General features: G+C 37.6%; 1 protein-coding gene across 1 annotated transcript; it reads right to left on the bottom strand.

Moving 5' to 3' along the window:
- Positions 1 to 1,882: 1,882 nt before the first annotated feature.
- Positions 1,883 to 13,107, bottom strand: smo (smoothened, frizzled class receptor). The gene is made up of 12 exons (XM_038289391.1): positions 12,262 to 13,107; positions 10,261 to 10,460; positions 9,881 to 10,084; positions 9,358 to 9,530; positions 9,044 to 9,263; positions 8,832 to 8,955; positions 8,259 to 8,351; positions 7,829 to 7,937; positions 6,225 to 6,410; positions 5,969 to 6,117; positions 5,346 to 5,480; positions 1,883 to 4,648 (listed from the first exon to the last, which is right to left on the bottom strand). The coding sequence occupies exons 1-12, from the start codon at positions 12,512 to 12,514 to the stop codon at positions 4,065 to 4,067; spliced, it is 2,430 nt and encodes an 809-aa protein (XP_038145319.1). The 5' UTR covers positions 12,515 to 13,107; the 3' UTR covers positions 1,883 to 4,064.
- Between the last annotated feature and the right edge of the window lie 3,846 nt (positions 13,108 to 16,953).

The raw sequence follows: 16,953 nt of genomic DNA, 5'->3' as shown, positions 1-16,953 counted from the left end.
AGCCGAGAGAGCATAACATTAAAGATTGAACTAACAGATTAGAGTGGGAGTATAGAGATAGAATCAAACAAAATGGTGAAATAGGGGTCCCTATGTCCTCCAGAAGTCTAAGCCTATAGCAGCATAACTATAGAGATAGCTCAGGATAACCTGAGCCACTCTAACTATAAGCTTTATCAAAAAGGAAAATATTAAGCCTACCCTTAAAATTAAAACTGGTAGTTGGTTCCACAGGAGAGAAGCCTGATAACTAAAAGATCTGCCTCCTATTCTACTTTTAGAAATTCTAGGAACCACTAGTAAACCTGCAGATTGAGAGCGAAGTGCTCTGTTAGGAACATAAGGAACAATCAGATCTCTGATATAAGATGGACCTTGGCCATTTAAGACTTTATATGTGAGAAGGAGGGTTTTAAATTATACTCTGGATTTAACAGGAAGTCAATGAAGAGAAACCAATGAAGAGTTAATGAATACTCCATTACTTCTTTACTCCATTACTCTTTCCATTACTCTTTCTTCCTACTTCTGACTTCTACTCATTACATTTTCACACAAGTATCTGTACTTTCTACTCCTTACATTTTTAAAACAAACGTTACTCATAAGCATTCCCACTTGATGTGGGATGTGCTTATGCATTCCCACTTATTGTTTTTCACATTTTTAAAGTGTAACTTACCCCATGTAAAAATATAATCCCTCCCACAGACATATATTAGAAAATGGCACCAAAGTGGTTGATGCCAAGAGATCCTGAGGGGCAGGGGTTTTGTAATGGGTTTGGTCAGGACTAGAGAAAGTGGCAGCTAGCCTGGTTCAGCCTTATTGAAGCATGGGCAGTGAGCAGATGCATGCTGGTGGTTCCTCCGTGGGTAGTTTTTAAAGGTGGAGGAGTTTAGCGATGCCCAAAGCTGATGCTACCTAGGTGGTGGACAGGAGGACTGAGGATGTCTAAATAAAGGGGTTTGATGATGACAGTCTGAATCTGCATGTGTTGTTTGAAACTATAAGAAAATTCAACTGCAATTCCCAACCTTCATCTACTAAGGGTAGCACTAAGATGGTTTTAGTAAAATCCCTGAGGAGGTTACATTAAAAAGAAAGATATGGACAGTAACATTAAAACAGCGTACCGTACGCTCAGATCAAACAGATCAAGTGCGAGTTAAAATAGTATCTCTTAACCAACACAATCCCAAATGCCTGAAAAAGCATACATTAAAACAGCTGCTGCTCTTTAACCCTTGGAAGGGTCTAACCTCCACTATAAAACCACTGTAATGGCAGACAGTAGCCTTATTGTGGCAGTATGAGGCTGCAAATTTGAAGCCCCACATACGTCCTGCCTACAGGATGTGACCAGTTGAAAGGTCCCACCTAAATAAACACCATTACCCTGAAAAATAACTAAACTAACTAAATACTCTACTATATCAGTCCGGAATCATGTTAAAAACAAAACTAGTAATGTTGTGGTTGTCCAGACTAATTTGCATTGAAGAATCCAACCAGGCCTGTTTCTGTGGTATTACTTTTATTTCAATAAAAAACAAATCAGCATAGCTGCACAGTTAAGTGATCAAATTTAACCAGACAATGCAAATCTGTTAGCAAAATACAAAATCAGAAGTATTTACTTTTCAGAGAATAAAACAACCCTTTTTTTATTGAATATTTGAATAATTCCTGCACATGAGCTTTGCTACATTTCAGTTATTGAAATAGTAGTAGCAAGTAGCTTAAATAAATGTACATATTTGTACTAAGTACATATAAAAACAAGGTATTGTGTTAGCCATAAAACAATAGACAGTATACTTTAACCTCCTTTATCCACAGTAAACATAACTTACATACCACTTTGTTTTGGTTAAAGCAAAAAGAACAGTGGAACATTTATTTGAAATAAAAAAAACAGCCATGTCATCCCTTTTTATTCATCAGCCTTGCAGAAGATATACGCTGTATAAAGAATATAAACAGTGCCTTAATTTAAACAGGGGGACAAATGTTCTGCAGAGAAACTGCCCTTTCAAAGCATCTGTGATGCGTACAAAAATCTAGACTGAAGAGGACGAGAACGTACAGAGTCCACTTTAAGCACAATTTTTACAAAAGTTCATACATATGTTTTTTTTTCGAAATATACAAAAAAAGTGGAAACGTGAGAGAAAATCTGAGAAATTCAGCTTTACTAAATAAAAATGTTCTTCAAACAAAATACAGAGATGCGTTGTTGCACCAGGCAACAACTCAAATATAAAACAAGACTGCATATTTTACAAATAAAGGCAGAGAAACAGATTAATAACAACACAATAAGTGACAGATCAATAGTTTATCTGTAAAACTGAAGTAAACAAACCAAGTAGGAAACTTAAGAGTCTAATGCAGGCTTTACTCTTCCCCTCTGAACTTTTACTCTGCTGTTGAGTAATACATGTCAAGCTCCAATTAAGTCACTCTCTAATACTGTTGATACTAGAACTTGTGAGTTAAAACATCAGGTTAGCTTATTTTTCAGTTCCTTACAGGAAAGGCATACATTTTGTCTAAAGAAAACAGTAGCAACAGAAGTTTATTTCATACAGTAAAATCATCTTTAACTGGAACATCATGTTGCTTTTTTACCGATCAATAAAGCTGCTGCAAAGAAAATGACACACGTTTTAGGTGTAGACTGGCTACAGGTATAAAGATATGTAAAAGTTTTAACAGTTAATTGAAATTTTAATTTAATTTTAAAGAAAGTGATTTGTAAAGCACAGAGGAAATTTCCAATTCCAAGAGTCATTATTTAACCAGCTGTCTGTAAGCAGGCTTCCATACATTTCTATTATATGTTAGGAGTGTTGATCTAGTGGGTTAGAGCAATGCACTTGTGCTCTGAGAAGGTTGCAAGTCCCCCATTTGATCCCTGCAGCCTCCACTTTGGGCTCTAGATAAAAAAAAAATAAAAAAATCAATTGCTGGGAGCATGGGTGGTTCTAGACAGGGGCCAACGGGGGCCAGTGCCCCTGTAGATCATGTCCTGGCCCCTGTACTGAAGACATAATACTCAAAGAAATTCTAATGATGACATACGCTGGAACAGACATGGTTACTGATAAGTTCTTTGGATCCATTTAATTTATTTTTTCTTTATAAATTCTGTTTTACTAATAATTTAAAAACAATAATGTGATTCAGTGGGATTGAGATAGGAATCCCATTTTTCATCTGCTAAATGTTTTTCTTTTTTCAACAAAATACTTTTTTCTAATTCAGATTTTATAGAAAACAGTTACTTTAACTAAAATTAAGTCGAAAATATGTAAAATTCCTAAATTCTGAATGTATATTGGCCAAATAAGACATAGACTTTTAATCAAACCTAATTAAACAGAAATTTTACCTTATGCAGCTATCTAAATATATTGGAATCCCTAACCCTGTTTTTTATTTCATGCTTTTCTGTGCCCCCATGAAAACAATGCTGGCCCCCTCCTGGCCCCCTGGTACACTTGATCTAGAACTGCCACTGGTTGGGAGAACAGAGGAAATTTGGCCGGTTCAAAACTGTGGTGGACTGATTGGTGCATCTCTATAACTAACATAGTAGTTTAGAACTAGCCAGCTATATTAGATTATTAAAGGGTAGTGTCAATAATAGTATTTACTGTTTAAAATAAAAGCATTTAGCAATATTATACATATTTGTGCTGTTTTGTCAAAATGCCATAAAGAATTTTAGACTGAATGTAATCACACTGAGAACGTTTTACCAGCCCATGCTTACAAGACATGGACAGTTTAGCTGCCTGATCTGTTTTATTACACATATGCAATAGAACACAGGGTATATTGTACAGAATGTAATATAAAAACTAATCTTTTCTAAATATATTTACAGATTATTTTTCTCTTTTGTGTCTCCATACGTCTCTTGCACACATACACTCATACAACGTAAATAACAGACTTAAAACTGACCACACATTTAAGACCCTGGTGTTGTTAGGTCTGGTGGAGTTCAGAGGAATGTTTTTAGGTTACCCCCAGTTATTGGTGTTCTTGCTGTTTTAAAAATCAGAGTCAGCATCCATAAGCTCTGCTTCCATTAAATTGGTCCTGGAGTGGATGGGTCCATAGCCAGCCCTGCGGCCCGCTGGTACCCGTGCCACATGAGCCATTCTCTCTGACAGCCCGCCAGGATGATCCATCCCTCCTGGGAACATTGATGATCCACCAGGCTGCCGGTTTGAAGTCAAAGGGGTACAGCGTGGCCTAAGACCCAGGTTTTCCGGACAATCAACCTGAGTCATCAGATAACTATTTTTACTGCTCTGACACTGCAGGTAAGGACACCTCTCCTCATAAGGTTCAAAATCTGGTAAAGAGCCTGGCAGATTCTCCTGCTCCAACGTCAGCTCCCTCTGCTGTTCACGCAGATTGGCCACCAGGCTTGGGTGACAGGGAAGTTTAGGCAGTCGGGGAACTGCGCTGCGGCCAAACTCTCGCTGAAGGCAAGTTTGGTTTTCCACCACCTCTTCCGGCTTTCGCACCTCCTTCCTTCTTTTCTTCTTCTTCTTTTTCCTCTTTATCATCTCAGGTGATATCTCTGCCTCCACCATCCACAACTTGTTCTTCGCCTCTGGAGGGGGCACTGTTTGAAAAGATGGAGAAAAAAGGGATTAAATAAGCCAAACATTAAATGAAGCCAAACATGAGCAACTTTCCAAAAGGGAACTTCGTCACAATGTGCCATGTGTTTATTACAAAGTTCAATGACTTGTTTTTTTGTCCAGTTGTTTTTGTGATCTACAAACTCAAAGTAATGCATACATGTGAAGAGGTTATTGTGAATTAAATGTCCCACCAACTTTTCCTTCCACTTAACATGCTATGCTAACATAAACCAAAAAAATACAGTGAATTTTGTGCTTAAAAGGTAACTCAACTCAACTCAAACTTTCTTTATAAAGCACATTTAAAACAACCGCGGTTGACCAAAGTGCTGTACAGGAATCACAGTTAAGGAACATAAGATAAAAACTGAAGGCAAAAATACATAAACACATAAAAATAGAATAGGATAAATGTTTCAATTAAAATACATTTTAAAATAAAATAAAATCTAAAATAAAATTTTGCCAAATGTCCACTTAGACATGATTAAAAGCCAGGGAGAGGAAATGTGATTTTAAAGAGGATTTAAAAAACCTCAAAGGAGTAAGTAAAACCACATATATTCGTCAAAGAGTATAAATACTCTTGCAGGGAAAAGTCTGCATTAAAATTTGAAATCAAATATCAGAATAGGCAAGTTTCTGTGCAAAAGCTGCAGCAGACCCAGAACTCACCTGGTGTCCCAGTGGGAGTGACAGAAATGTCCTGAGGCAGTATGGCTCCACGTCTAGCGACCATCTTGGTCACGTGTAACGCCCATGCTGATGAAACATCATTGGATGGCTCGTTCAGCTCAAAATTAATTCCAGCTATGAAACAAGGAATCACAGAGTCTCAACATGGAATCATTGCATAAGCGCAAGACAATTAAAAGAAGCCTAATAACACAAAATATTTTTTCCCTGTGACATTTGACTTTATTACACAATTTCATTTATGGTTTGATTTCTTTGTATGTGTGGATTGCATTGTTAGCGACATCTGGTGAAAATGCCATGTCAGTATTACCTTTAGAAATATATTTACTGAGGAAAAATGGTGGCATGTTCAATACTTATTCCTCCAAATGTATATATGACATAGTGATCATGCAAAACTGAGTCTTTCTTTATTTTAGTTACATGATTCTAGTTGGTGCAGCCATTTTAAATTTGAATAAATTGAATAAATAACTAAGTTCTGTCCATATTCTCATGTGGAGTATGACCACCTGAAGACCAACACAGTAGTGGTTATTGATCAAAAGATGGAGCGTTAAAAGGGAAAATGTATTTCCATAGGATTATCACATACGTACCCACTGGGCCATCGTGTGACATGGTGTGCATGCTGAAGGAAAGCTCCTTCTCCGGGTCCTTGTGAAGCTCCTTTCTCATTGCAAACGCCTTAGCAATCATTTTGCTCTTCTTGATCCTTTTGGGTTCATTGTCACTGCGACCGATGATCCTGGAAATGGAACAAAGAGTGAGAGCATGCAAATGATTTGCTTTGGTAGGTGTCAAAATAGTATTTTCTATTAAAAAAGGAAAGTTTAATACTTAATAGTTGCTTACTTGAACCAAGTGCGTTTCCAGATGAGAAAGGTGGCCTTAGTCCAGACCCAGGTGCTCATAGCTATTCCTGTCCCGAACATGGAAAACAGATTGATCTTCTCCACCATCAGACTGGGACGGTTTTTAATGGTGCATTCTGGGATGGGCTTATTGGTTTGAGAAGCAATTGTCACATTGGCTTCACACCTGGAAGAGACATCGAGAACATTTAGACCTGTATAGTCTGATAAAAGATGGACTTTTGCAGGAGAGGCTGTGCTTTTCGTCCTTTAAATCAGTTTCAACCCCACCTATAGTCAACATTGCAAACACTGCTTGATGGACATTAAGCAATTAGTGATTTCTGTATGAAATGCATTTATATCACTTTGCTTAATTAAGTCCAAACAAATATACTGATAAATGCAAAAGCCTGGGGTTAACATCATAATAAAAAATTAACTTTTCTACTTACAAGTTATTTAAAGTGGAAGTTAATAAAATATTTTATTTTTCTTTTGGTGTTAAGTCTTTTGGACAAAATTACAATAGAAATGGATTCATTTAATTTTGCTTTCAATTAAGGCTGAAACAATCAATCGGATTATTTGTGATTAATCAATTATTGAAATAATCAACTAATTTAGTAATCGATTACTCGAGTATAGAAACTTTAAAACATGCCTTTAGCTGACAGAGCGACCTACTTAGAGCAGCAATTAGGGAATAAATCCTTTGTTGCAATGCCAGTTGGAGAGTGGGGGCCTAGTTGTTAGGACATATAACTTGGCCCCCAAAGATTCTGAGTTCAAGCCCCACTCCTGCAGACTGCCATTCTGGTTGCCTGAGCAAGACTCTTAAATGCCACACTGCTCCCCGTATAATGCGCAGTGGCAGCCCACTGCTTCCCAAGAGGTGGGGTTAAATGCAGAGGTAAGTTTCTCCAGTGTGAAATTATAATATCAAGGTTGTGGAGAAATATATCAACATTTTGCATTTAAGATTAAAAATATATATTTATCAGTATGCTCTACCCTGAACACCGGAAATGGAAAAGTTTTAGTTTCACCTGCTTTAATTTCGTAAAGGAAACTTTGGCTATCCAATATTAGTCCTTTAATCAAAAAAATAATCAACAGATTATTCGATTTGCAAAAGAATCATAAAAAAACAGATAAATATTGAATTATAAAATAAATAAAAAAATATATAGAAACATACTGATATAATTGTTTCATATAGATATTTAATCTTTAATAACGACTAAAGCCGTTTTTTTCGTTATCGCATTGGTGAAGTATTTCGGCCCTGATGAGCAAAAATCTTTGCCCATACTGTAGACTCTCATTAAAAGTTGTACATGCGCAGTAGCTCCTCTGCAATGCAAAAGACAGGATCATCCTGGTGCGCAGCTCTCCTGCATCCATAGCTAAAAGCAACTTTATTTGCACACCACCTCCCACCTCAGAGCTGACCTCACAGTCGTCTGTCATAAAGTGCTGTTGATTGACAGGCCTGAGCTGTGGATCTCTCCAGATCGCTCTGCTCACCCTCTCATTTAATTCGCCCAATCACCTCAGTAATGTCACTGCATATCTCTATATAAGTCTATATAAAGAACTTACAGCACATATTCTCTGAAGCTTCTCTCCCATTCAGCCTGGTTGAAGAAGTCATAAAAGTGACATCCGAATGTGATGAAAACAAAGCCAAAGGCAAGGAATCCAAATATACCTAATAATAAGAAACAAAATGAATGACACAATATAAGGCAGATTATTGGGTCTTTTCCTAGTCAAGAAAAAAAATATGCATGTTATATCTATCTCTGACAATCAAAATCATTCAGCACATTTGCCAGTGTAAACAAAGCATTCCCCTGGGTCATTATATCACGTAGTGGTATTAAGATTGTTTACATTCTTTGTGCCATGTTGCCTGCTGCTTTAGACAAAACATTTGTTTCCAGAGACAGTTAGGCTCGTCTTTCAGCTCAGATTAAACTTTCAAATGTTAGGAAAAGGAACAGGACGGGCAACGGACGACATATCTCACCAAGTCTCAGCATTGTCTCATTGATTTTGCTGGCTGCTTTCTCACTCAGCAGTCCCGGGTGGTTACTCTTGATGGAAAATAAGGTCATGACACCTAGAAGAAGGATATTTTTAGAGAAAGACAAGTGCTATGAAACATGAGTTAAGAGTTTCAACTCCACCCTTTCTTAGAGATTGGTCACTACAGACGGTATTCGCTCTACTCAGCAGAGAATAAATTGTCAATACAAGTAATTAGCGCCATTTGCCAGCTGTCAGTGTGGGTTTCAACAACCTAATCTATAAAAAGTACTGTCTGAAATGTTTGTCTTCTTCAGTCTCACTTTGTAACCAGAATTTGACCTTAACTCTGTAATATCAAAGAATAGAAATATGTAGATTCAGTTTAGTTAAAAGCAACACTAATGCTTGAACTTTAAAGGTCAAACCATGTTTTTTTTAAGGGAGTGGACATTGATTAAGTCTGACAGCTGCAATTTTCATAATCTGAGATGATTAGAAAATCTATAAGTTAAACTATTATTATTATTCGTGCATTTAAGTGCTAAGGAAGGATTTCAATACATAAGCTTACCCCGGATGAGGAAGTAGCCTCCAACAACTAGCACCACTCCAATGGGCGCCAGCACAAATCCAGCCCGATAGTGGTAGTTCTTGTAGCCAACAAAGCAAATCCCGCTCACAGAGTCCCCATCCACCTTTCAATACCAAACACATAAACAAAAACTTTAAAAAAAATTTCCATAAATCGCAGAGTCTGGGATCTTAGGAAGGCTTTTTACGCACCTCAGCTAAAGCAAGGATGGCAACAGTGAGGACAAAAGGGATGGACCAGGTCACCATGTGGAAATAAGAGGTTCGTCCAGATAGCGGCTGTTGAGTTGTTCCCAAAGCCTTGAAGGAGGTGTGCCAGGCGTAGGTGAGCATGACGAACCAGATCACACCAGACATCAGGGAGTAATAGACGATGATGAAGATGGTGACACATGACAGCGTTTCTGAAGATCTACGGAGACAAAAGTGATAGAGTATTTTAATGTCCATTTCTTTTTTTTTTATGCAATCATCAGGCAATGCAGGCTTGGATCTTTCCAACTTACGAGGGCTCCCCTAGCCGCATAGTGTTGTCGCTCTTGCACACAATCTCCTTGCGTGCTCCATCCAGAAATTGGGCCAGCCAACCAATGCTGCCCACAAAGAAGCAAGCATTGATGTAGAAGAGAATGACGGCTGGGTAGCGGTTTGAATTTTTCCAGTCAGCAAGAAATGTGGCCTGTATTGACACAAGGGGAGATGATGGCTTAATGTTAAAACTTGAAAGGATATACTGTACATAAAAGTATATGAAGAAGAAACTGAAAGGAAGGTAGAACACAACATCTAAGCAAAAGAAGGCTACAAAGAGGGAAAGAAACAGGATAAAAAGGACAGAATTAAGTACACAAAGGGCACAAGGAAGGACTGACTCCAAGGTAGTGCAGAAATAAAGGACAGCATTTAGGAAATAAGGTTAGCAAAAAACCCAGAAGATACTGTATTCCAATTCTATACTTTTCCAGACTATGAAGGAAAAAAAGGACAAATTATCAGCTTCATATCTTAGTAGAGGTTGTAATGTCTCACCAAAGTAAAAAAGGTGCAGAGGAGGGTGACTGTGCCAAAGTAAGCAATGTAGGCGTGCATATCATCGTGCTCCTCTTCTGTGAACAAGGGGTTGTCACACTGGATACCACAACCTTCTACATCCTTGTACCAACTGGACTGAATGTTTGTCTTCACCAGAGGAGCTTCACACTGGCCTGAGGTGTTGAACTTCAACTTCGGCACCTGATTTTGCACAAAACATGGTGCACATTGAGAAAGGCAAATTAAACAGATCCTAAAATTTTGACCAGATATATCCTGACTCACACACTCTTACAATTCTGACCTAACTTAAGATCTTAAAAAAAAAAAAAACAGATGGAGAAAGTTCCTCCTTAATACACATAATAGAGGCATACCGAACAGCCCACTGGGAATTTGTCACATTTGAGAAAATTGGGCCATCCTCTCTCTCGATCCACGATGCTGCAAGGGCGACGTGTGGCCAAACACAGACTTTTGCTGGGCAGCTCCACTTGCCCATTGTCACATTTTGGCATGTAGATGGCACAGAGCAGTGGCTGGATTACAGACCAACAGCGTGGAGCATTTCGCAATCCTAGGAGATGAAGAGAATAACACAAAATTACCAAAAGTACAGATATACCTTATTTATGAGATTTTTGATCAATATTGGTTATTGTGGGAAGGGATATATATATCCACAGATCAAAGCCAAAAACAATTATCCTGATCCAGTTTCTTTGCTGATCGGCTTTCCAAATATCTATAAATCAAAATGTTTTTTTTAGGTTTCACACATTTTAAACCTGTGAATATTTTAACAAATGTCTCTGTGTTTCATGCAATTTATAAGCTTGAATAAAATGGGTAATGATTTAGGAAATATATGTTTTTGCCATTACTCTGTTTCTGCTCTGCTGAAGATTATTCAGATAGCTAAATCCACTAAATTAAGTCCTTAGCGTGACATCTAGGAAAGGATACCTATTTAAAACATACCTTTAAAAGTATGTTGGTACAAACTGTAGAAAATACTTAATTCCATAGGATTTAAATGTTGCCCAAATAAAAAAAAAAACAAAGTTCTTGTCCTCCCCAAAAAAAAAAGAAAACACAATGTGAACTAGAATTAATAACAGCTTGATGCCCTTAAATTATTCTTTTATTTCCTGTTTTTTTTTATCTATACATTTTAAGGTTGAAAAGAATCTTAACTTCCTTAATAACAAAGTCATTTAAATCCAATATAGCTGCATGTACTTAAAAATTTGTGATAGCAAAACTAACATATGCATTTTTATCAAAAAAAACCAGTTGCAGATCACTCCTTTTTTACACTTTTTCCATTCTGAGATAAAGAGGTAGGTAAATACAGCCTTAATCATTGACAATGGCTCCTTCAAGGAACAGAGGAGAGAGATGAGTGTGTTTTGATATGTGCTGTAGAATCTTCACTCCATTGGTTAAAAGGATGAAAGGCTTAAAAAGGTGTGAAGCCTCAAACAATTGTATGTTTAACACTCCATTTCTCTCCTCTACATCACCTTTGTGTTATCTTTGATGGCTTTTAACCCTTTCTTTCCTGCCGTTCTGCACTAAAACAGTTCTTACAGCTCACCTGAGGCCAGAATTGTTTTTATCATCTTCTTCACACAATAAAGCATCACACAATTAAAGAACATGACCAAATACTATTAAAACCTTGGTCAGTTTGTTCTGTCTTTCCATACATAATGTATTAAACTATTTTATGGTTTTTACATTTTGTTGTAATGCAATGCATTACTTCAAATAACTGTATTTGGTTGTTATTAAATGTGGTAGATATAGGATTATTAGAAGGGGTGCAGATTATGACTTAAACCCCATTTACTATGATTCCCCAAAATTACTAATTAGCCATGTTGAGAATGATCAGGTTACATTAAAATTGTACTTATTTGTAAAGAAATCAAATTATGTGGACATTCAACATTGCACTTCTACATTTACTGGAATGAAACATGGTAGTGGTAGTATGAGGCTGTAGAAATGTTTTATTAAGCAGTGCAATGGAGAATAGAAAGTTAGGATTTGACTAAGCTTGTGGACCTTTAGACAAAAACTGCAGTCCCTACGTGAGGAAAAATTATACAAAAAAACCTAGAGCTACAATTAATTTTATATGTGGTTATATAATGATTGATAAAGAGATGTGAATAAAATAAGTACCACATTTTTCAGATTTGTTTTAAAAAACAACTTTTGGTTTGTTTTGGTTCAATATCACAATCATGCACAACTAAAATCTGAATCGATCACATTATAATTTGTGATGAAAATATAATAAGTTAAGTGAGTTTTATTACTATAATGAGTGCATCTCTGATTACCTTAACTGTTTTTATTTAACTTACCAGACCACATGGTCAGCTTTTCAAAAGCCTCCTCTTGGCTACTGGAGTCCTCAGCCAGGATCAGAGATGTATGGGTGTACGGTAAAGGTGATCCCAAGCAAGTGTTGTATTTAAGCGCCTCACAAGTTGTAGTTTTCTTGCAGTTGTCTTCAAACAACGTCCCGTTCTGGGCCAGCACTGCCCTACAGCCCCACAGCCAGGCAGCCCAGATGCAAAGCATCCCAACAATGGGGCTCCAAGCCTGGGAAGACATCTTGAAAGGAGAAATGGACCTGAGGAAAATCCAACTGCTCAAAAGAACAAGGCTTTAGGAATCAAACTGTAAGCTACTGTGGTAAAACAGGAAGATTCCCATGCTGCAGGAAAACTGCAGGGCGTTCTTTTCTTCTCTACAGTTTTCTTGAAGTCCCCTCAAACTTTTTGGCTCTGCACTTTTCGTCCGTGTGCCACAGAATAGTCCTAAATGTCCACATTATTCAGCTCAATTACTCCTGAAAAAGTATCAAAAAAAAAAAAAGTTAAAGATGAATCCAGATCAAATGAAGTTTTTTGCTGGATCGCTTTAGGAAGAAAACCATAACAGAGAAAGTTGCTTCGCCCTACCCCCACTTATAGAAAAAAAAACTGGAAAAAGTCTGAATCTCTGTAATAGGATCTTCTGCTCACATGCACCACCCACTTCTTCAGTGAAAAACTAAAACTGAGAAATGATCCTTAGAACAGTGTATATGTCCCAAAAATACGTTTTTCCTCCATGTAGAGTATCTGATGGCAGAAGTCCTTCAGATTGTTTGTGCTCCTGTTGGTTGCAGCTCAGGATCTGGTAGGCTTTTTTGTCTCTGGTATGCACATGGTGGGGGAGAGCAGAGGACAAAAAAGAAAAAAAAAAAGAAAACCTCCTCTCCCATCCCCCCTCTGCTAGTGGAAGAATGTGCCTTATTGCTGGGGCCTTGCTCAGAATTACACATTTGAAGGACCCCAAAACCAATACTACACAGATTTGACAGGTTTGCTCCTTCTGAAAGAAGTTTATATAGACACGGACAATTCCCCACACCTCACTTTAATGTCTGTACTTAAACACCCCTAGAAGGAACTCAGATAGGCTTCTAACTAATGGTGGGTTTAGATACCAGTTATGTAGTTCACCATCCAGAGGACACATTAAGGTGAGGGTCGTCAGATCAATTAATCATATTGCTTATTAGTATCTCAGATGTCTGATGACAGTTTTATTGCATGATGAAAAGTTTCTGATGCTGCCTTAATTTAAAGAGTTTTTTTTAAAAGTTATTTGGGCCTCCTCTGATCATCTCTCACTCTAAAGCTAAACTTTTTTCATATGAATTTATTAGCTGATAAAATGACAAAATGAACTGGTTACACTTTTTTTTACACAATTTGTAAAGCATTTCTTTTATCAAAGCCATCTTCCACCTATGCATAAGCTGTATCACACCATATATCTTCTATATGACAAGAGTATATTCATCCACCTCTCATCTTGGGGGCCTGAAATATTTTCCCCATGCAAATAATTCCCTTGGAGCTACATACTTGAAAACAGGTAAAAATATAAGTATTTTCTACCTCTACCTCACTTATCAGAAACCACAGTAGAGTTTGATTTGTTAGAGGCAGGAGGTTTTTAGCACAAAACTTCAATAATGTATTAAACTGCGAGGTTGATTTGCTCAAATTTATAGCTTAAAATCACATAGATGTTTTAATGTGCAGCTACTTTATCAAGTAAAAACAAATGTGTTAGTGAAAGTTAACATGTGGCATTTGCACGGCTTTGGATTCCTTGTTTTTTTCCTCTCTCCTGCTTGAAATAGGATTGAATAAGATCTACCCTGTAAGCAAGAGAATGTGAGCGTATGGGCCTCCTTCAAAATCCTTCATAGCATGGCTGTCTGAGTGAGTCAGAGGCTGTAAAAAAAAAAAAAAAAAAAAACAGGACCACACACAGAGTAGAGCAGCCCAGTCCAACACACACACAGGTTGAATCATACTCGCCACAATGAGAGACACCCACAAAGACGTCACATTTTCATCAGTTTCCCCACTAAATCACAACATTTGTTTGTGCGATCTGGCTTGAGAGAAGCAAGAGTAGCAAAGCAACTGTTAACCCACAGACAAATGTCATGTTTAGATTGGAGAACTGCGTCAATTCTGTTTATGCATACAGAACTACCTTTACTTCAAAAGATTACATTTTTATTTTGTTCTGGAAAAAAAATACTGAAATGGAGACATGCAGCTTCAGTGTTCTCTGGTTTATCTTAAGCCAAATAAAAAGTCTAATGATGTTTGTAGCCAACGTTGAGATACACACTCAAATTCTTTAATCTGCTGATGTGAACAACATCAATCTTTGCTGTCAAAGCAAATAAATTTGTATTAAACACAAAGAATAACATTTCTGCTTTCCTTCTTAAACAAAGTGAAGGTCAATTAATTTATTTCACATCAGACAAACAACTAGCGGAAGAGGTAAAGGACTGTTGCATGAGATGATCAAACATGTCACCAATTATTTAGGAAGTCTGGTTTGGTAATCATCTATGCAGCATGTTAAAGCAGACTCTAAAATTCCTAAAGCAAACATGTCCACTACCTGACAAATTTTGTGAGGTAATCTTTATTCATGTATTAAAATCACATGTAAAAAACAGACAAAAAAAAAAGCCAATGTAAATCTAAATGCTGGATTTTTACAGTCAGTTTACATCAAGAGTCAGTTTTAGGGCTAAAAAATGAAATAATTAATATATTGGTTTGAAATAAAATCCCTTTAGATGTAAAAAAAAAAAAAAAAAAAAAAAAAAAACACAGTTGGACATTGGCTAGACATCAGTGATAACCAACTAGGGGAAGACAAGGCATTACAAAAAAAAGAATCCTATAGCAATACTCAAAAAGTGAAATGGATAAAAGATAGACATTAATTGATCTCATTTTAAAATAGCACAGATAATATTAAAAAAACAATTTACTTTCAAATAAATTGTTTTTAAGAGAGAGAAAGGATGGTATTAATTAGAGGGGCAACTTAACATATGCCAGAACAAAAATGAAAATTATTATTTTGAATCTGAATTAGCTTTACTCACTTCCGTTTTCCCTTTTAAACTTCTACACAAGTGCAAGAAATTTGACTTCACTCTCGTAAATACCGTATTTTTGGAGGAGTGGCAGTTGGAGGGTTTGGAGGTCATGCCATGAGGGGGACTAATGAGGGATCAATGCTAACAGGAATTGTCAGAAGTCGCTATGTGAACTGCTTCATCGATGCTTAAACTTGTGCTGTGGATTTGTAACGTCACCTCAACGGAGGGGAAGAAGCTTGAGTTTGTCAGGAGGTTGAGTGATAAAGGGTAGGGATAGTCAGGCTCACCTTCAAGCAAAGCCCTGCTTCTGGAACCTGGCTCATTAAGAGAGGCTGGGCCGTCTTCTACTCTGGAGTGGTCCACAGGGAGGGTTTGTGTGCTGGATAAAACTTCTCTTGGGGATTCCATCATTTTAGTGGGGTACTTCATTGCCAATGTGGGAAATTACAGTGATACCTGGCGGTACATGATCCAAATGAATGGGCCATTGGTTCTGATTGGTATTTAAGTATTTGACGTCTGTGCAAACCATAGACTGTCCATGATGAAAAACATGTTCATGCTTAAGCATGTTAATCAGTTCACATGGCACCCATACGTCCTAAGCCAGAGGTCGATGATAGACTGTATCCTCTGACTTTCAGCCACATCTCTTGGACACTCAGGTGAAGAAAGGGGTAGTGCTGTCCACAAAATACCACCTGGTGAGACGTTGGAACAGATGCTCTAAAGACCCAAGTGAGAAGTGACGGTGTGTTCGGACAATCTGGCAGAGGCCTCAGTCATGAAATAATTTAACTCACAACTATAAGAGAGGTTTTCTCAGACTCCTGGGGGATATGGAGTCTAAGTGGACCATGTTCTCTGCCTCTATTGCAAAAGCGGCCGCTCATAACCTTGGCTATAAAGTCTATGGTGCCTGTCATGGCTTTAACACCCACATGTATTGTTGGACACTGGCAATAAGAGATTCCGCCAAGCTGCAGGAGTCTTATCGAGCATGGTTGGCCCTTTAGGGCTCCTGATGCAATTAACAGTGCCCAGGCAGTTGTGAGGGCAAGGGAACAGACTGCGAACAGTCATATAGAGAAAGACTGTCAGAAACAACTCTGCCACACAACTTGAACCTTTTTTTTGGGGGGGGCTGCCTTGTACTGAATTGTTCTTTACCAATAAAATTGCCTTGCCTTGCAGGCTGTTGTGGTTGAAGCACTTCTGTAACATGTCGTGGTGATCGTGGACACTTTCAAAGCACTGGTGGAGTGCAAATGGTTCAATGCGCCAGCACTACACCCTCTGCAGGGTGCTTAACGATCTGCTAAAACTTACCCTAGATCCAAACAAGTCCTGGATGGAAGGAAGCTAATGATCCATTTTAACATATCTGACAACTCATTGCAATTTGGACCTATGCTCTTTTGTTGACAACCCTGAACAATTCAAATATAATGGAAAAACACAAATTTCCTCTTCAAATAGAGTTGAAATATTTAGAATATATAACAAAAGCAACAAAACTCTGATAATACAAAAGAAAACAAAATGAACAACAAAATATTGCCCCAAAGACATTGTC

Source organism: Cyprinodon tularosa, unplaced genomic scaffold (genome assembly GCF_016077235.1).
Source record: "Cyprinodon tularosa strain WSP-4 unplaced genomic scaffold, ASM1607723v1 ctg268, whole genome shotgun sequence".
Classification (NCBI taxonomy): domain Eukaryota; kingdom Metazoa; phylum Chordata; class Actinopteri; order Cyprinodontiformes; family Cyprinodontidae; genus Cyprinodon; species Cyprinodon tularosa.
The sequence above is the reverse complement of the archived record's forward strand: the minus strand, read 5'-3'. Positions and strand labels throughout refer to the sequence as shown.

What these genes read in the sequence shown, in the direction of transcription:
- smo (XM_038289391.1), bottom strand. Translation starts at nt 12,514, where the DNA reads ATGTCTTCCCAGGCTTGGAGCCCCATTGTTGGGATGCTTTGCATCTGG. An exon ending in ATGCGGCTAGGGGAGCCCTC is followed by an intron (nt 9,264 to 9,357) that starts GTAAGTTGGAAA and finishes TTGTCTCCGTAG; the next exon opens with ATCTTCAGAAACGCTGTCAT. An exon ending in AGGCTACTTCCTCATCCGGG is followed by an intron (nt 8,352 to 8,831) that starts GTAAGCTTATGT and finishes TCCTTCTTCTAG; the next exon opens with GTGTCATGACCTTATTTTCC.